This window comes from Lissotriton vulgaris, chromosome 8 (assembly GCF_964263255.1).
Source record: "Lissotriton vulgaris chromosome 8, aLisVul1.2, whole genome shotgun sequence".
In the NCBI taxonomy this organism is placed as follows: Eukaryota; Metazoa; Chordata; class Amphibia; order Caudata; family Salamandridae; genus Lissotriton; species Lissotriton vulgaris.
The window spans coordinates 1236782452-1236803052 of record NC_141696.1 but is presented as its reverse complement, the minus strand read 5'-3'; the positions used below and the strand labels follow the sequence as shown (position 1 = coordinate 1236803052).

Here is a 20601-nt window from a genome sequence, read left to right as displayed (position 1 = left end):
GAGGCCTATGTCTAGTTATAGTTAACGTTCATGTAGGGTGATTGCTGTACCTTGCTGGGGATGTGAGGTGTATTTTCCCCACCTTGCATGTTATCGTAGGGGTTATGGGGTGTTAGCCATATTGTATTGTATTGTATTGTATGGCACACTTATAAAGCGCAGCTGTCACCCGACAGGTATCCTGGCGCTGTGATCTTTAATGGCCTGAACACAAGAAACATTACTTTAACAGCTAACTATATTGTCCTTGGGAAAAGGTGAGTTTTTAGTCCCTTTTTGAAAGCAGAAAGGTCTCCCAAGCTTCGGAGAGACAGTGGCAGCGCATTCCACAACCTGGATGCTGGTAGCCAAAAGAGCGGCCACCCATCCGTATCCTCCGAATCTTAGGGACTGCCACTAAATAAGCTGAAGCAGAACGAAGAGGTCTGGTAGGGGTGTACCAGGAGAACAGCTCCTGCAAATAAATCGGTCCCAGGCCTTGAAGAGGCCGATAGACCAAGCACAGGGCTTTGAATTCAAAGCGCTGGGTCAATGGTCAGCCAATGGAGATCCTTGAGTGCCGCTGAAGAAGAATCAAGGCGCCGGCGAGAGAGTGCCAGTTTTGCAGCACAATTCTGAACCCGCTGCAGTTTGCCCAACAAGGTGGCGGGGGCCCCCAGAAGCAGTGCATTGCAGTAATCAAGTCTGCTTAAGATGACGCTCCGCACCACTTCTGGTCTGGCATGGGTCGGGAGCAGTGGGAGGATCTTCCGTAAGGTGCGCACAGCACCATACAGGTGGACACTGTTTTATTTACAAAACCATCCAGTTGAAGATTGGGTTCCATCGTCACTCCCAGGTTTTGAACAGAGGCAGCCGCTGATACCGTGCCCTGAAAGGATAGGGGCCAGAAGTCTTGCGGGAGAGGACGAGGGATACGATCTGCTGAGCAGTGGAGCACCTCAGTTTTAGAGCTGTTGAACTGTAAGGAATTATTACCCAGCCATTCCGCCGTGCTGACCATGCAGTGATGGAAGGTCTCCTGCGACACTGCGTTCTTACCCTCAAAAGAGAAGATAAGTTGTGTGTCATCGGCGTAGTTGGTGACTGCGATGCCAACTCTAACATTGAACAAACTTGGGGTATAGAACTGGGATGCACTGTGTCATATGCTATAATCACACGTAGTTGATCATCTGAGAGTTGCACTAATGCGGGGTGTCGTGTTGGAATTGCGCAGATGCGGGGAGGGGGGGAAAGGGGATAGCTGCAAACTGCCTATGTGAGGGTGTGATGATGGGTCGTTGGTGGCCAGTAGTTGTGACCTGTCGGGTGTCTGGGCCCTTTGTACGTCCACCTGGGTAGACACAGGGGCTATAGGAGCTCTGGGAGAACTGATCCTCCGTGGTCCTGCCACTGTTAGTGTTTCTTGTGTAGTGGAGTAACATGGCCCAGGGCAACGAGATTGGATGTTTGCAGGTTCCCTGGACTTCTGCTCGAAGTATTCCCTCTTCTGGCATGCTCCATTTTTTGACAGTGCCCAATCATCCTGCCAGGGGAGGACCTTCCGGTGCCTTCCATTGCATGGTGGCGCACTGTTTGGCCATGAGGAGCACCAAGGAGGCAAAGGGCATTTCTACTTTCATGTGTTTGTGGCGCTTTCAGATACCCAGGGCGCTAGCCTCCCATGTGTAGAGGTCTTGAAGTCCCGTGACCATTCTGAGGGTGGTGTGGATTGTGCGCCAGTAGCTGTGAAGTGATGGACAGTCCCACAGCATGTGTAGAAATTAAGCATTAGGCTCCTGACATCTAGGGCAGGTGAAAGAGCTTTCAGGGAAATACTTCTGGAGCTTTTCGGGAGTGAGGTAAGCCTGATTCAGGATGTGCAATTGTATGTTTTTGAATCAGTAGTTGCGGGATACTTCTTGGTATACTCAAGTGCCCTAGTCCATTCCCTATCATGCAGTGGCCTGCAAAAGTCTTTTTCCCATTTTTCCCTGAGGGGTGCAAGAGTGGGTTGTTTAAGGGTCCGTATGGCTTTGTATATACAGTGTCTAGGTGTCACCCTGGGCCCATCTGTAGGATCGGATGGATTACAGGGTGTGTGTGGGGTTCTGTATCAATTGTGTGCCACTGTTTGCGGCAGTCTTCCAGGAGCTGTCTGTGCCCTGGGGAGATCGAAGTCAGCCATGAGTGTCTCAAATGTCTGCAATTGTCCATTAAAATATAGTGCCCCGGTGTCCGTCAGGGCGCGGTCGGTCCATATGTGTAACATTCTCTCGGTGTAGTGTGCACGGCCTTTGGAGTATCCTACTAGCGGCAGAAGTGGGGAATACAGAGGTGCTGCATGATGTATTCTGTGGATGTGTGTTAGACAGGCGTGCGCTGCCATCATTTGGAGCTGCTTGGTCAGAGGTGGCGCAGTCCCTGGTAGCAGCATGCGGTGGATGGTAGGGGTTTGAATTTGCCCGGCCGTTGTGATCAGTTCCCTTTGCGCCAGGTCTGCTGTCCAACGTGACACCAATTGTAACTGGGCGGCCAGAAAGTACGCCTCAAAGGATGGGGCAGCTAGTCTTCCTTGGTTGAGGGGCAGTTGCAGTTTTGCAAGGGTCGGAGCCCCAGATGAGAGTCCCAAGCAGGGTGTCGAGCTCGCTGAAAAAGGAGCGTGGGGGAACCACCGGGTGATTGGAAAAGAAATATAATAGTCGTGGGACAAGGATCATTTTTGCGACCGCTATCTTCCCCGTGACTGCCAGTGAGAGATCTTTCCAATAGTGTCCAAAAGTGTACAGAGGATCTAATGCCTGCTATCAGTATGCAGTAGTTGCCCTCGTATATGTCCTGCGGTGTATATAGTCGAACTCCTAGGTATCTTACCGCCTGGGGGCTCCATGAGATGTCAATGTTGCCTAGTCTTAGCTGACACTGGGGCAGGGCCTGTACCAAGAGATATACGGTGGATTTGGGCCAGTTGACTCTGAGTCCCACCACTTCTTCAAAATCTTGTAGAATGCGTAGTATAGGGGAAAGGTCTGCTGCAATATCTCGGACGTAAATGAGTACGTCATCAGCGTACAGTGACACAGCATGGGTGGAGTTGGTGATGGGGATTGCCCACTCCTCGCCTGCGGCACGGAGGTGGATTGCCAGAGGCTCATTGCCATGGCGAAAAGTAGGGGGGAGAGGGGGCAGCCTTGCTGGGTGCCCCGGCGGACTGGAATGGAGGCGGAAATGAGGGGGCCTAGTCTCGCTCTGGAGGTGGGCATAGAGTAGATGAGCTTAGTGTGAGCTTGGAGGCTGGGTCCTATTCCCATGCGTTGCAGGACCCGAAATAAGTATGCCCACGAGAGGGTGTCGGAAGCCTTCTCTAGGTCCAGCACCAGACACGGCGCCTGAGGGAAGCAGTCACGTATCTGGTCATGCACCTGGAATAGCCGCCGGGCATCCCAGTGTGCGGATATATATAGTTTCCTTGCGTCCATGGTCTTTTCATGTCGAATTGCTATACTTTCTGCTCTGGCCCATGCAAGTGTGGAATGCCTCCATGCTTGTATACACGGGGGTCAGCCACCTTCCATTTTCTGGTGATTAACCTTTTGACTGCCACTATGCCTAGGTCTAGGAATCTGGAGGTTACCTTAGTGTTACGTGTTCTGCGGAATTTGTGTAACAGGTATGTTGGCCAATAAAAGGGTATGTCTCGCTCAGTGCAGGTATGGAGTGCATCCACTACCACCCTCCAATATGTCCTGAGGCTAGAGCAGCTCCAAAGCATATTTATGAGATCAGTATCTAGGGTGGCGCATCTGAGACAGGCAGAGTCAGCACGGTTGAAATATCTTTTGATTTTGGCAGGCATGAAATACGCTCTCTGAGTGGTGTAATACTGTATTTGCCTGAATCTCATGTTTCTTGGAATCTTCACTGGACTGGCCAGCACCTGTGCCCATTCTGTGTCTGAGAATTGCCGGCACAGATCATGTTCCCACTTATGCCAGAGGGCATCTAGACTGATCGCTGCTTACTGCCTTAGTTAGGCTGCGAACCACTGCGTAAGGTGTCTGCCCTGCCCCATAACGTGCAGGTATTGTATTGGAGAAATTGACCTTTGGGGAGCCCTTCATCTTCTATTAGTGTCACGTAGGGGACAAGCGAGCTGTCGCAATATAGGTCTCCCAAGGATTGTGCCAGTGTTGTAACTCGAGGCTGTGAGTGCATACTGACCTCTAGGGGTGCCTTCTAAAGTGAGAGCGGTGGCGTAGCGCGTTATGCGTCGGGTTATGTAGAGGTTTCTTTGCTAGCATCTGTATGCCACGTTCAGCATCAGGGGTTGTGGGGGTCATGCCTTTGTGCCAGGGTGGAATAGCCTGAGGAGCTGTGGTAGCAGGTAAGGTGGGCTCGCAGTCACCGTGTCGTCACGTTGGCGGTCTGCCATCCATCTGGCGACGCATTGTAGTTGGGATGCCAGGTAGTAATGTTCAAAACACGGTGCTGCTAGGCCTCATTGGTCCGTTGGCAAATATAATTTCTTCGCGGCCACCCTGTGTCGACCCGAACCCCATATGAAGTCTCTAACTATTTTCTCTAGAGTGGCGAAGCAGGAGGTGGGTATGTATGGGCAAGTTAGCAAAGTAATAAAGGAGTCTCAGCAGGGCCACCATTTTCACAAGTGCTACTCTGCCTGTTAGGGCAAGTGGGAGAGTGCTCCAGAATAGCATCGAATAGATACGACGGTTAGCGATATATTCGTATGCCTAAGTACTAGAATGTGTCTGCACTCCACTGCACCTTCTTCCCATTAAGTACAAGGCCCAGGTCGTAGTTTCCCTAGCTGAAATCTTATAATTTAGATTTACCTACATTCACTTTCAACCCAGATAAGGCAGCAAATTCCTGTAGGATCTGGGCTAGTTGTACCAGCAAGTCATTTATGTCCCTTAGCTAGACCAGCAGGTCGTCTGTGCATAAAGAACAACAATGGATTTATCGCCTCTCCAATGAGGGACTGAATGAGTCCATCCCATGGCACAGCATCAACTTAAAACAGACACAACCTGTTTACACACCACAAAACCTATGTAGGATCAAGACCCTATCTGAATCACTCGTGGTTTATGTCCCATGTTGGTGCCCACACCTCTGTTAGACATCATCCCAGTCGCCACCTCGCTCCCACCAAGGGTGAATTTTTTGCCCCCTCAAAGTCCCCGATTAGGCATTGGGACCCCACAGATACTTATAACTTGTCATCATGCCTTTACCATGATATCGCCCGCATCTCTTCAGAACAAAGCGGCCACCTGTGTTTAAGACATGCTTATTGTCCGCTGTATTGTTCTATGCAAACACATAGGCAACACATGCCCGAATAACCACCCACATCTGTCTATAGGGCCATGGCGCCTTACAATACTAATCAGATGCCCACGGTACCATCCGCTATCTTTTAAATGCGCACACTCACGCATTGGCTAATTTCACAAGCGGCCCCCTATTATTTAATACACACTACATGTCCTATGCCAACAGACATCATGACAGGCGAAACATACCAGCATAACCACCAGCTTCTGTTCATAGGAGTGTGGCACCTTACAACACTCAACAGATGCCCATGGTATCATCACTCCCCTTTTCAATGCGCATCCCTCACGCATTGGGTAATCTCACAGCCTCCACCCACTTTTAGGTTGCACTCTGTTCCCGGGAGACGTAAACACCAGCCGTCATCCCCATGACAACCTAATATGTCACTGACATAGGCCCAATCGCTAGATCGCAGTCTGTTGTCTATGTCGCCTCCCTCTGCAGACGTTGTTCACATCTACCATCTTACAAGTTACAGCTGAATGACCACAATGGTATTTAAACACAGACCACTCCCGGGTCCCTATACCATCAGAGATCCAAAGCAGTGACAAGAGGTGTACCTACAGGTCCTGGGCATGCATGTAGTAAGTAGATGCTGAGGCACAACTCTACCGAAACAAATTGGGTAAGACATTTTGCCTTTCAGGTCTCACAAGGGTGACCACGCTCCCATGGTTTTTCAATTCTTTTTCTTCCCCCACCATAGTGCCAGAACCTCTGCCGGAATCTCATAGGGGACTCGTAGCAAATAGCAATCGTGAGAATAATCCCTACCATTCTCACTCATCATGTGCTTTTTTACACACTATAGCGCATATAACCGGTTGTGATCACAAAGTTTACCACGACATATCCAGTTTATCGCTATTATCGCTATTATCACTAACACTGCGGCCGTTTATCTTTGTTGTAATGTGGCCATTGGGCTCATAACTAAACTACCTTTCTGTGTGTTTGTTTGTCCTCATTTTTCTCGTTTCATGTTGTATGTAAAGGAGGGATTTGAGGAGGAACTGCCTTCTCACACATAAGAGCACCTTAGCGCGTGCTACACATATGTTGACCTATACACTAAAACAAGTATAGATCAAGCACTTCACATTTTTTAGGTCCTGAGGAAAGCCACTTTATATGAGAGGCCTGGCTGAAACATGTCGACCGCTCACAGGATGTAGGAGTTCCTGAAACACAACTCCACCAATATACGCTGCCTTGCATTTTAATACTGCCAGAGGCCCAATCATTAAAATGACCCTTTTGGGACCAATGGACAGTTTTTAACTTCACCTTTCATGTCACCCACACCGCACACTCAGCAAATATACCCGCTCTGCTGTAACACAGGCATTGTAGCACACCAGGGACACACTTGGTGTCACCAGGTGGGTCCGATGATGAAACATGCCACAAACTAGATTGGTGGATGAGGGCTTCATTACGAAATACATTTTCTTCCTTCTGGCAACATCACACACTACATCTTCACAGAATAGTTCTCATTGATAAAACACACGTCTGTGCATAATGACACCTTGTGTGTGCCATCGCCTAGTGGAATGCCATCGTCTATTGTGCCCTTATGAACTCCGCAAGCGGCTCGATAGCAATCGCGAAGAGGAGGGGGGACAGCGTGCAGCCCTGCCTCGTCGTACTGGGACTATGATTGACACGTACGGGACAAATTTCACTCTTACAACCGGATTCATGTAGAGTAGACGGGTCAACTTTAGGTAAGCGGGCCTAGTTTGTATTTTTCGATGGTTGTGAACATGTAGTCCCATGCTAGGGAGTCGAAGGCCTTTTCAAGATTGAGTATGATGCAGCCCGTCCTTGCCCATGTGCTTGTGGAATAGGTTGCGACCCGAAAGAAGTGACGTAGATTGAGTGAGGTGTTACGAGATAGTACAAAGCCGTTTTGGTCTGCATGGACCAGGATGGGGACCACTTCTGCAAGTCTGTCTGCAAGGACTTTTGCTAATAATTTATAGTCGGTGTTGAGTAAAGCAAGAAGCCTATAGAGCTCAAGTCCGTGGGATCCCTATCGGGCTTGAGTAGGGATACTAAGTGTGCTTTGCACAGGGAAGGAAGGAGTTGCCCTGCTTCTACAGCGGCTGCATAGAAGGTGTGTAACCGCTGCGCTAACGATACTTGGTACGTTTTGTAGTACTCCGCCAGGAGCCCATCCTGGAGTCTTTCCCGTGGCCAGGGACGATATTGCCTCCTTAAACTCTTCTAGTGAGACAGACTCGTTTAGCATCTCATTATGTGTCAGTGTCACCTCAGGTAGTTGTTTGCGGTCTAGAAAGGCAGTTAGGGCATGTGTAATGCAGCGGCTATGGGATTGATACAGTCGGTTGTAGTGCTGTGTTATAGCTGTGTGGATGTTGGGTTGCATGTGTAGTAGGAACCCCGTATTAGTGCCCAGGGCACCTACTGGCTTGCGGGGGTGTTCCTGTCAAATTAGCCAGGCCAGGAGACGGCCCGCCCGATTAGCGGTGGTGTAAGTGCAGACAGTATGCGCGGTGTAGTTGTGACAGCGCAGGCATTCCATCAGCTCAGCATGCTCTGCACGCAGCATCCCCAGGTGATGTGGGTTTCTTCCCCCGCCCTCCCCATCTGCTTTGTATTGTAGAAGCTGTGTTTCAATTTTACTAATGGCAGCGGACAGTTGTCTACATATGTTCCAGGTTGCTCCCAAGCAGTGTCCTCTCGTTGCGACATTAAAAGCTTCCCACTCCACTAGTGTGTCTCCTATGTTGACCTCAAAATATTCGAGGAGCCTTGTTCCTAGTGATGAGCGGAATGCTGGGTCTTCTAGTGCTGCAGTTTGAAGTCTCCATGTGGGAGGAGGGGGGCGCTCAGGTGTGCAGGTGAGTTGTAGCGCCTGGGGGTTATGGTAGGAGTGTGTCCGGCTTAGATATTCTATCTTCCGAACTAGGGGAAGTAGAGCAGGAGATCCTACTATTCGATCTAGGTGTATGTGCAATCTATGTACAGCAGAGTAGTATGAGTAGACCAGGGTGTCAGGGTTGAGGGAGCTCCATATATCTAGCAGTGCCCAGAGAGTGAGCCAGTCTGCGAGGGCCTGCACATTTGATGCTGCTGTGATTTTGGTTAGGGGCGGAAACGACCTTTCTAAGTCTGTGTTAAGCATGGAATTAAAGTCCCCTCCAAAGAGCCAGGGAATTCCATTCCATTTAGCTAACACCCTAGTTAGGTTATCTCAGAAGGAGGGCTGACTTACGTTCGGGGCATAGATGGAACCGATCAACATCAGTTGGCCATTGAGTCGCCCACTAACTAATGTGTATGTGCCTTCTGGATCAATCAATACATCTTCACTTATGAATGGGATACCAGCTCTCACCCAGATGAGGACACCCTGGGCTTGGGCTGAGTAGGTCGTGCCATACACTTGACCTCTCCATCTACTGCGCAGGCACTCTAATTTCTTTTGGGACATGTGCGTCTCTTTGAGTAGCGTGATACCAGTTGACCTGCGCTGCAAGTAGGCGTATATTAAGTATCTACGTGATGGTGTGTGTATACCGCGCACATTTCAAGTACCTACTTTGACCTGTACCATGTCTCGTCGTTGAAATGGCCAGGGTGGTGTGGGGGTGGGCAAGGCATGGCAGCTCATGGCGTGTATGGGTTTAGCTCCTAGTCAGTAACATTAAAAACAAGGCACAAGTGTGAACAAGACCATGCATAACTATCAAGGGCGAGTTCCAATACGATGCTTGTCCAAACTAGGGGGCCCAACTTATGGCAATAACTGTGTCAGTATGACGTACGGTATGGGTGTGTGTGACATATGACTAAATGGGATTCTTTCATCCCTCGGTGTTGTGATCTGGTTACATGACCTCTCAGCCAATCCGTCGCACCAGGAGTGCGTATGTGTTGCATGTGCCCTCAATCGCGGCAACTGGCAAGCGCTGTTCGCAACTGTGCATCGGGCGGTGCTGTTTTTTAAGAAGATGTGTGGGCAACATATTAATTGCAACATGATAATTTGCTAGGCTGGCAGGTACTTGCATTTGCTGATTTCTATCGGGTACAGCAGTTCACAGAGAGTCGTATGATACAATCCGCTGTCTGCGGTGTGACATCTGGTACTTAGCATTCTTCGGGGTAATCAATCCTGGAGGGTGTGGACGAGCTGGTATCTGAGGATCTGGTAGGGCATGGGTGTCGATTAGGGTGTTGCGCCGCGGTTGCAAGTGCTGCAGCCACATGTATTGCTTCCTGTCTCTCCATTCTTCTCTGTTCTAATTTGAGGGCAGTGGAAGCTGCGGTAGTGTCTGTTTGGGGCCTGTTGCATCCGCCTCGTTGAAGTTGTTTTTGATTAGATTTCGTCAGCGCTTCTTCCCTGTATGGCCCTGGTCCTGTCCATAATCCTCATTCTTCCAGCCAGTCCCAAAATTCGGGGGCGAATCAAAGAAGCGCACCCCGCCTTCTGCGACCACTCGTAGTCTGGCAGGGAATTGTAGTGAGTAATTGAGATCGAGATCGCGCAGTTGTCATTTCACTGCAGCGTATATGCCCCTGCGCCGCTGTACTTGCGCTGTGTAGTCAGGAAATATCATAACTTGACTGTTGCCTATTTTTATATCTGTCAGCTTGCGGGTTTCTCGCAGGATCATATCCCTGTCTTTGTAGTTGAGGAATTTAAATAGAAATGGGCGCGGGAAATCCCCCGGTGGGGTTTCTACGCAGGCACTCGGGGTGCTCTCTCAACTACGAATTGGGGCAATAGCGCGCAACTAGGTAGTAGTTCTCTGATCCAGCTCTCGGCGCACACTTCAGGGTTACGTCCTTCTTCTACCTCCGGGAGGCCTACTACATGGATGTTATTTCAGTATGAGCACCCTTCTGCATCCACTACTTTGTCTTCTAGCTCATGTACACGGTCTATGAGTCTTGTAGGGCTGTGGTGTGACTTTGCGTAATGGGATTCAGCTCCGCGAGTGATTGCTCTTGTAGGTGCACTTTTTCCCTTAGTTTGTGATGATCCGCTCGCAAAAGGGTAAAATCCGAGGTGCCTTTGTCAATCTTTGACTCCAACGAGGAGCGGGTTTGGTCTAGGGCGGATCTTCTCTTCTCCACCACCGCCAGCACTGAGTTCAACTTAGTGGCGTACGCCATGTGTGGTGCCTCTGCTATGCCTCTACCTTCCGCGGTTACCGACTCCGAGTTGGCATTACGTGTATTGGGCTGTTGTGTGTTTGTGCGTCTGTGGCCCATTGCTAGTTGTTGTGCTGTCGACATTCATTAGCAGATTGTGGCTGCAAGACCGATTACTTGGGCGTGTTGTCACAAATGAAGTCGCCCCCGTCTGCAGGACTGATGCGTGTTCTCGGCAGCGGGCGAATATTAGCTTGGGCCGGTATGGGCATCTCTTACTTTTCCTCAGGTGCAGGTTACGTGTCTGAGGGTGCCTAGTTCCAACAGGAGTTACAGCGATAATACGTTTGCCACGGTAACAACGCACTCTACAACTTGTTTGGGATCTTTGCTGATCTTCACCTTGTGTTCGTGGTGTGAACCCGCGTCCACCTATGGGGATGTGGGGGTCAGCCGAGTGTTGTGTGGGGCCCTTTCTTTTTTCCCTTCCAGTGGGTGATCAATTTGGGTGCCACGTGGAGGAGGGTCACATTGCATCCAGGCCCGCCCGGTGAAGCAGTGCCTTCTGTCTGTTGTAGCAGTGTGCAGCGTTCCGGCTGCTCCGCCTCCCAGCCTTAACCTAGGCCTGACTGAGCTTTCGGGCTTGATGGCACCTGGGGCGCTGTGTTCTAGGTGGGCGTGCGTGTCGGTTTTGAAGCTGTCAGGTGGTTGCATTACCTGCTCGCTCCTGTGGTGCCTGCAGTTTCATCCCCCACTCCTCACTGTCTCCGGCAAGGCTTGTCTTTGAGCTATGGGGTGTTTATCACCTGTATGTGTAAGGGGACGGGGCAAAGGGGAATGAAGGGACACTTACCTCCTCCGCATTAGCACCTCGGCACGTCGAAGATTGCGTCCTCCCTCACGTGGCTGCAGTCTGGGTCCGAATTGACCCACGGCCTCAGTGGCTCTCAGGGCCAAGAGGGATAGTGTTATGGTGGGGCCTGAAGAGTAGGCAGTGTCTTCTGCCCTTGCTCGTCGTCCCTCTGGGTATTTCCTCCACCTTCCGCTGCCGCAGCCTGGGTCCAGTCCGACCCCTGTGCCCTGCGTGGGATGGGCCTGTACCTCATCGCTGCTGCTCACTGACGCTGTGCCCGGTCGCCTGCATGCTTGCGGGTGTTTCGGACCTCTGTTTTCCAGCCCAGTGCATGATGTTCTCTGCTATGCAGATGGGACAGGTCATGTGTTCTGTGGTGGTCTGGGGCCTGCAGGGCCAGTCGCGCCCTCTGCTCACGCCTGCTTCTCCTTGGGCGCTTCCTCTACCTCTTGCTACCACAGCCTGGACCCGATCCGGCCCGTGCCCAGAGCGAGGTAGGCCTGCGCAATCTCCCAGCGGCGCTATTACAGGCTTGCATGTGTACGTTTGGGCACCCCAGGCCTCTTCCTGGCGGTCCAGTGAGTTATGATCACTGCTGGGCGTGTAGGAGGAATCCCTTGCTTCGCATCCTCGCTACCGCGGCCTGGGCCCGAACTGGCCCCCGATCTCTGCGCAGGATGGGCCTGTACCCCCTCACTGACTCTCATGGGTGCTGTGCCCGGTCGCCTGCGTGCCTGCGTGCCTGCGGGTGTCTCAGGTCTCTGTTTGCTAGTCCAGTGCGTTATGTTACCCACTGTGCAGATATGACAGGTAGTGTGCTTTGTGGAGATCCGGGGTCTGCGGGGCCAGTCGCGCCTCGGCCCACATCGACTTCTCCTTGGGCGCTGCCTCTACCCCTTGCTACCATGGCCTGGGCCTGATCCGAACCCTGTGCCCGGAGCGGGGTGGGCCTGCATCGTCTCCCAGCTTCCCTGTGGCACAATTGCGGACTTGCCTGCGTACACTTGGGTGCCTCAGGCCTCTTCCTGGTGGTCCAGTGAGTTACACTTGCCGCTGGGCAGGTAGGAGTAACCGCTTCCTCCACTCACACTCAACCACAGTCTGGGCCCGATCCGGCCCGAGTCCGGTGCGGGATGGGCCCACATCGCTCCAGTGCCTCACAGCAGTGTTTCTGTGGTCCACTTGTGTGCGGAGCCTTGCCTGATTACTACACACTTGCCTGGCCGATCACACGCCGCCAAATGAGAGAGCAGAGGGGAGGGGGACAGGGAGATGCCGCTCACCTTATACCTATGAAGTGCTCTGTTCTTTTGCAGGGCAGGCGCTCAATCTCCCAGCACTATCTTCTTCTTTCCGCGAGAGGCTGCTTGTTTTGAGGTCAGGGGTGTAGGGCTGCAGCTTCCTCAGTGGGGTGGGCTCAATGAGAGCTCACGGGCTGCGGATGTCCACCGCTCAGTTTTGATGGCAACTTTATCAGGTCTTAGGTGTGGTTCTGTGTTACCCTTGTAGCAATCGTTCACGTATGGAACGTTCCTTCTTTGGCTGGCTCTGCTTTTGCGAGCTCGTGGCTTCTGGGCTGTGTTTGTGGATTCCGGTGCCTCTCCGCCTGTGGTTACACCACTACCAGGCCCTAAGGTGTCCGTCAATTCGGCTTGCCGCGTCTTTTCCACCTTTATAGGATCTTGATTATGGGCTACCACGGTTCAGCTACTCATTTGTGTCCTGGTTGTGCTAGGATGGCGGGGGATTACGGGGATTAAACAGGATAATCAAGGGTTCACATACAGAGCTCCAGCAGTTCGCGTCTGCCATGTTGGCTGGCAAGCCACACCCCCCTCCCCCTTGCAGTGCAGACTCTCATTATGCAGAGGTATCAGCATTCACAGGTCTATATGTGTGTATTTCACATAGTCCAAGATGGTAATCTGCATTTTCGTATTTGTAGTCCTGTTTATCCCCATTATCATTTAACCACTTCACGTACCAAATAAAAAGATAGAGCATGAAGTGGAGAAGCTACTCGTGCATCGGTCTTGGAAAGAGAAGGAGCGTCCATGAAGCAGTATTATTGTGCATATTTTACTTGTCCCCTTTCATCAACGTGTTCTGTCTTGTTTTCATTCTTATTTTTCGAAATGCCCTATCGTTTAACTTTAAAGTGTGAGTTATTCCATTTTAGTCGCAACACATGTCTGCGTTGAGTTTGATGATCAAGCAAAAATGTATTGATTCTATATAATTCAAAGACCCGTCTTGTAGCAGGTACTTTATTTTGGACAGTCACAGCAGAATGCCAAAGACTGTAGGAAGTACATATTTGTACTTGAATTGCAAATACACAATGGGTTAGCCATTGAATAATGACCTGCTGGTGCTCCTATGCATTAAGGTGGGGAGGAAGTATGTCTCTAATCCTACCACCGACATGTTACAGGGTCAGCTTTGGCTTCCTTGTGTCAACAGGAGAACTTGGGGAAATTGAATTGCTGATCTTCCAGTGTGTTTTAATGGGAAATATATATGGGTTCCTTGTTGTACCATCTGGGAAAGTAAACAGTAAAAGGGCTAATAGTCCCATTATTCACCTTCACATTGAAATGAGGGTTTATGTCATTCTTATAGCCGCATTAAAAAATGTTCATTAGTTTAGGCCCATAATTGATTTGTGATCCGAAATTATTATTGTCTTAGTCTTATTCATCATTGAAACGCCTTTATTTCAAATCAGAATGTTTTCTTTTATTCTACTGGTTGGACTTTTGTGCAGGTGATTACAAACCCCCACTCCGCAGCAACTATTTGAAACTGTACCATAACTTAAAACCATCAGCCAAGTGACTTATACTCTATTCTCGCTGTGAATAATAACTCAAAAAACAACAAGTGTCTACTTTTCAAGTGAAATCCCTCATTGGAGTCCACCATCCTCCTTTTCAATCCAATATATAGTTTTGGCAACACTTGCCTCTTTGTTGGTCGTAGATGCTTTGTTGTCCTCATGGTGTTTATGTTGATTATTAAATGTTTTTTCTCCATAAAATGCTAATTATTTAGAATGAAGTTATATTTGTTTAGTCTTAAGTTCTCTGTATTTGGCCACAAATTATTACTTTAAAGTTCTTTATTGTTTACCAAAATAACATAATATTTTCTCTTCTAATAACATTATGCCAAAATAATATAATTTCCTCCCTTCCAAATCAACCCAATTGTGCCATAAGGCCCTAAACTCTTCCACTGGAAGCTTATCACTTTGCACCAAATGTTCTTATATTGCCAAAATCCCCCAAAGTTATCACACTTATGCTCCTGTATATCTCAATTACCCGCTCATCCTTGTCTATACTCATGCTATATTATAAAACATGGCAGGCCTGCTAAACCTCTCACTTGTTTGTTCCAGTCTCGAGTGGAAGCCCAGGTCAGCGGAGTGGCTGTCACTGTGGATAACGCATTCTTGTTTGTTGCGGACTCCGCTGGATATGTGCATGTGTACGATATCCAGGATTACGCCCTCCATGGACCAGAGCCAGGACAACCAAAATGTGTGTTCAAATGGATATGACATTTTCATTGTTTAGATAAGTATCAGACATGTTAATAACTAAACTTCCACAAGAGGATATTGGTAGCATGCATAAATACCTTTTTTGGAAATGGAGATCTTTGATCTTACACATGAGTGAGAGAGCTCAAATTGAAAGGATATGGGAAACAGAGTTAATTTTACAAGTGAAGAAGCAGTTAAGTGATGTTCTATGTCTTCAGAAGAGACATTACTGCGGGTCAGGAAGAAGATGTACATGTGTTTGCAGGAGATTTTAGGAACACAAGGAAGATCCTGTAGAGGCATAGGGAAAAAGTTTAAGATTGATAGTTGTGAGTCTGATATAGTTTTAGAGAAACTGATGAAATTCACACAAACATATATAAATATTAAAAGAGAACTGCTGAGTCCTGGTCTATCTACTTTCCTGAGAACATCTGGATCTAACATTGAACATATTCCTAGGAAACTTGCAGCTCTTTATAAGATCTGACCAGTATCAGAAGGGACTCATGGGTAAGCTCATAAATCTTAAGCAGGGTGCCTGGAGGGTCCCCTCCCTCACTGCCTTACTGCCTCTTGTCTCCCTGCATTATAACTTCTACTGAAACCCCAAATGGAGTGCCAGAGCAACTCACAACACCTGAAAGTACGCGGGCCCAACTTACTACCCACTTAGGTGAAGAAGGCTTTCAATGTCTAATCCTTCTTCAGCCCAGGAGGAGATCTATTCTGCCCAGGAATTTATTTTGTTCCTTCAGCCCAGGAGGAGATCTATTCTGCCCAGCAATTTATTTTGTTCACGAAGTCAGGGCCACGGCCTCCACAATAGCGTACTAGGTGAATGCTCAAATATTTATGTTTTGAAAAGAAATTCATATTTTCTGATGGTTAACACTCCTCCATGCACCTCAGCCTTTTCCTGTGCATTTCCACCATGACGATCCTGGGCTGGGGAAACTAGCGACCGCTGTTGTATCCTAAATAGGCAGGAGGAACCGTCACAATGAATGGGAAGCCTTGTGAGCCCCAGGTTGCAGTGGTTGGCTAGCTTAGTTACACTGTTGTAGCCATAGGAAGAGTAACTATAACCAGGACCACTGGAATTTGCAGCAGATCAGGACCAAATTATGGGGCAGATTATGCAGCAAGAAAAGGCAAATTATGCAGCTTAATGCAGCACATTTTTCTGATAGTAATACTTAATTATGGTGTAATTTTTATACATGGTAACTCTGTCTGGGCAAATGTTACACCTTATTAGTACCAGTTTATCACCCAATATAGCCATAATCGATTGAAAGATAACCGGCCAACCTTTGCAAAAGGGCTACCACTGTGTGATCACCACATTTTTTAGTAACTTTTGATCTGTTCGAGCTAAAAAAACATTTTTTGTTAAAATCTGCAGATTATGATGATGCATATGGTGATATATGTGGCAAATGCAGAAAATCTAGAATTAGGTAGAAAACGCCACAACCACATACTTGCATATTTTCAGTGGCTCTGACTATAACCTCAGCCAGTTTTTGGAAGCTCCAAGTGCAATTAGGACTGAAAATCATTGGTAATGGTGTATGTTTTGAAAAACACTTCAGGGTATATTATCTAGATGTGCGTTATATAACGCACATCGCACATTTCGATATCACCGGCTATCGCCGAATTTTTTCGCCGTGTTAGTGCGTAATTATCAATGCGCAACACGTAGGCGAAATTAAATCCGGCGATAGTCAGCGACATGGAACATTAGCGCATGAAAACAAACGTTGTTTTCACGCGCTAATGTGTGTCTTGATAATATGGGGGGTGGATTCAGCGTTATGATCCACACCCCCATGTTATCAATGCCTTCACACCTGGTCAGAGTAGGCATTGGGAGACCTGCGATAAACAAGTTTAGCGCAGGTCTCCTTCTCCCAACGCCTGCTTTGGTAATAGGGTGTTCCCACCTCCAACCACATTTTACATGTGGTTGGACGTTGGAACGCCCATTTTGCATGTCATTAGCGATGTTTCTCGCCTACATGCAAAGTGGGCTTGAGGCAGGGGTTAGCATGCCCTTGTTAATAGGGCGATGGAAGTATCACCGCTTTCTCGGCACAATTCGCCAAAAAAGCGGCGATACTTCAGCTTGCTAATATGCCCCTTCGCTCCCTCCCATTAAGCAACAAATACATCAATATACTGAATGGAGGAAGAAACGGAATGAAAACGCGATGCCTTTGCACAAATAGTGCAAACGTGTATAGGAGGTGGCTTTGGGATTTTTCATGCAGAATTGATTGTCTCTGTGTCATGGAGTCGTTTAGCATTTCATACCCAATGTCTTCTCCTATAGAAACGGCATATCCGAATTGTAACTTTGTGATCATGGCCGATAAGACTTTGGCATTCAGTGTCGGGGGCTGTGAGAATAAAAAGCTAGGAGTCAACAGTAAATCGGATGCGGGGCCTATTTGAAATATGACCCTGTACACATTGCACATACTTTCCCATCGTTTACTGTATATTTTTATTTTCTGTCACTCAGACATCAACCACTGGAGAGCCCATGTAGACATCATAACAACGTAAGTTGCATGTTCTTTTTGGTATTTCATTTTATTTATGCTGATGATAATAACAACAATTTTTCTTGGAGAAGGTAGAATAAACCTTTGTTTTAACTCAGATATCATCCAATACACTGTATCACATAATTTCAAATGAAAAGTTAGGATTTGGTACCAGACCTCATGGCCTACACAACATACGGTGTCCTAAATATAATTGACAACAATATTGCCCCATGGAGTTAATAATATAAAATCTACATTCCATGGAGTAATGTTCTTATAAACGATATATAGGTCACAGTATTTATGATGACTTTTATGCTGTCAGTATTCTACAAATAATTTTGCATTTTATAAGTTTGCACTTTCTAGTCTAAAATGGAGGTAACACAAATAATATGTTTGAACATATTTTTAGCCCCGGCCTATAGACAGCTGTAACTGTTTTGTCATCCATAATGCAATCAAAAATATGGTAAGGTTTCCTGAAGTCGCAATTTTTTATCAAGTGTCAGTCTACAATAAGGTGTAGCAAAAGCACATTTACTTTCTTAAAACTGCCCTCACCCACAACGTATTGTGGCAAGCTTCATCATAGGGCTGCTGCAACGCCTCAGCGCAGACCAACGCTTGAGGCAGAGCAATAGGGTGGGGGGTTTGGTGCAAAGGTGCCTGCATTGGCACACGGCAACCCAATGTGCACCAGCGCTGGGGAAAAGGACAGTAATGACCCTTACCTGATAGATAAGGCACATTCCTGCCCTTTTTTTTGCCTTAGGGCAGCGCAGTAGGAAGGCCTTTGATGCTGCCCTAACGCAGAGACTCATAAATGATGCCCCTTCTGTTTAAGAAATGACTTAACATCTAAATTAGCAGCGATGGCTGTTTGAACCCTTTCTTTGGTGACTTTGTTGCCTCTTTCTACTAGACCATTAGAACAAGGAGAATATAGTCACTTGTAAATGAGCGATATCGTACTTGATGAAAAACTTAGACATGCATGCTGAGGTGAAATGAGTACCATTGTCGGTGACCACAGTCTTTCTAAATTAAAAGCCTGTTCCAAGAAAAGTATCACTGCTTCTGTTTCAGGTGGTTTAGTAAAGGAATGATACATTAATTTAGAATAGTAATATAGGATTAGAACCATAATTCATGTTTTCTGGCAACACAACATAAGGCCCCGAAAAGTCAAGGCCCTCTTTTTCCCATGCAACATCTTGATATGACACAGGATGTAAAGGATTTTTATGTGTGCTCCAGTGTTTGTCAGATAACAAACACTCTGGACATTGGTCTACCAGCAACTTGACCTGCACCTCAATGCCTGGCCACCAATAATGTTGTTTGTTGTGCATAGACGTTTTGGTGGCTCTAACGTGACCTTGGGGTGCACATGCTACAATAGATTTATGCAACTTGGAAGGAGGTACATACACATGTCCTCTTAAAAGTAGATTGTTAACTAATGGAAGATCCCTAGCCACTTGCTCAAAACATTTAATTTCACCAATCAAAAATGCTTTATTAGGCCACCCTTAAATGATATACTCTTTGATTTTGTTCAAAACCGCGTCATCCTGAGAAGCAGATAACAAGGCTGACTCAATGAGGTTATTGCCACACTCACCACTTACCGCATCTATTGAAGCCAAACATATATCATCCTCATCATGTGATTCTTCGATTGGCATACATGATGAGCAATCAGCGCAAAAATTCCTTCCACAAGGCACATGTTTAATTTCAAAGACAAACTCCTGAAGTTTAGAGACAAGCCTGGTAAGACGTGCCAACAGGTTGTTACTTGAACCACTTGAGAAAATGTGACCCAACGGTTTGTGGGTAGTACATAATTCAAATTTGCAGCCCCACACATACATTTTGAATTTATAAACAGCCCAAACACAGGCTAGAGCTTCTCGCTTGATGGTGCTGTACTGTTTTTCATACTGTTTCAGTGACCTAGAAGCAAAGGCCAGTGTATGTTCCTTCCATGATACCTTCTGGCTTAAAACAGCTCCTAAGCCCTTATGGCTGACATCTACTGTAATGATAGAAGACAAGTTTCTTGAAAAGCACTCAACGCAGGAGCCTTTTCTATCAAAACCTTCACTTTGTTGAAAACACTTTGTATATCATCTGACCAAAGAAGTTTTTGCTCTGTACGCAACAGAAATCTCTAAAGCTCCATTCCCTGCGTATACCTTGGTATGAACCTCACGTAATACTAGGCAACGTAGAGAAAGGAGCTAAAAGAATCCCTATCAGAAGGTGCTTCCGCCTTCTTAATAGCCTCGATGAGAGAACACTTTGGTTTTATACCAGTAGCAGAAATGGTACAGCCAAAATATTCCAATTAACGTGTAGCAAATTGACATTTGTCCTCCCTAATGGTCATGTTCCTCTGTTCCCACCGGGAGCTGCTACCTTACTACTAACAATACCTGTAACCTATGACCTCTACTTGAAACTAAAGAATAAACTTTCCTCTTTTTTCATCATCTACGCTGGTTACCCTCATTCTTACAATTTTACACTGTTGACGAGGATGGGATTTTTTCCTCCTTTGCTTTTTAATGACTTTTGTCCTGCTTTAAATTTTGAAGCTTTTTGATTTGCTTTCAGTTTTAATGTCTTTTGTCCTACTTGTGTTTCTCTTATGTTACGTTACGTTAAAAATATTTGTACCGCGCACGTTCACCAACGGTTTCATGGCGCTCTTGACATAACGGCAGCTGGGGTGGAGGAGTTACTCAAGTGTAGACTGAAACAGGAAGGTCTTCAACAGTCTGCGAAAGTGATCGTAGTTGGGGCAGAGGCGGAGTGCAGTAGGGAGGGAATTCCAGGTGGTGGGGGCCATGGCAGAGAAACTCAGGCCACCCTGCTTTTTCCGCCTGGTTTTAGGAGTGACAAGGAGATTGAGAGTAGCAGAGCGGAGGTCTCTGTGGGGGACATACCGTGTCAGGCAAGAAGAGATGAATGCAGGGGCTAGATCAGATAGGGCTTTGAAAGTGACGCAGCCCAGTTTGTTCTACTTTAATTTCTCCTGGCATTTTGTTCTGCTTTTCTTTCTTCTGGCTTCTGTTCTACTTTAATTTCTCCTGACTTCTGCTCTGCATGCTTTTTTTCTTCTTTGTCATCATCTGACTTCTGTTCTG

The 20601-nt window shown here is 47.5% G+C and overlaps 1 protein-coding gene across 1 annotated transcript in view; it reads left to right on the top strand.

Moving 5' to 3' along the window:
• The window catches only part of LOC147698535 (cilia- and flagella-associated protein 337-like), a 554785-nt gene that overhangs the window by 485858 nt on the left and 48326 nt on the right, over positions 1–20601 (top strand). Inside the window, exons 25-26 of the mRNA XM_086935138.1 lie at positions 14736–14877; positions 17416–17455. Of these exons, the coding sequence (XP_086791264.1) occupies positions 14736–14877; positions 17416–17455 (182 nt within the window). The remainder of the gene's footprint in view (positions 1–14735; positions 14878–17415; positions 17456–20601) is intronic.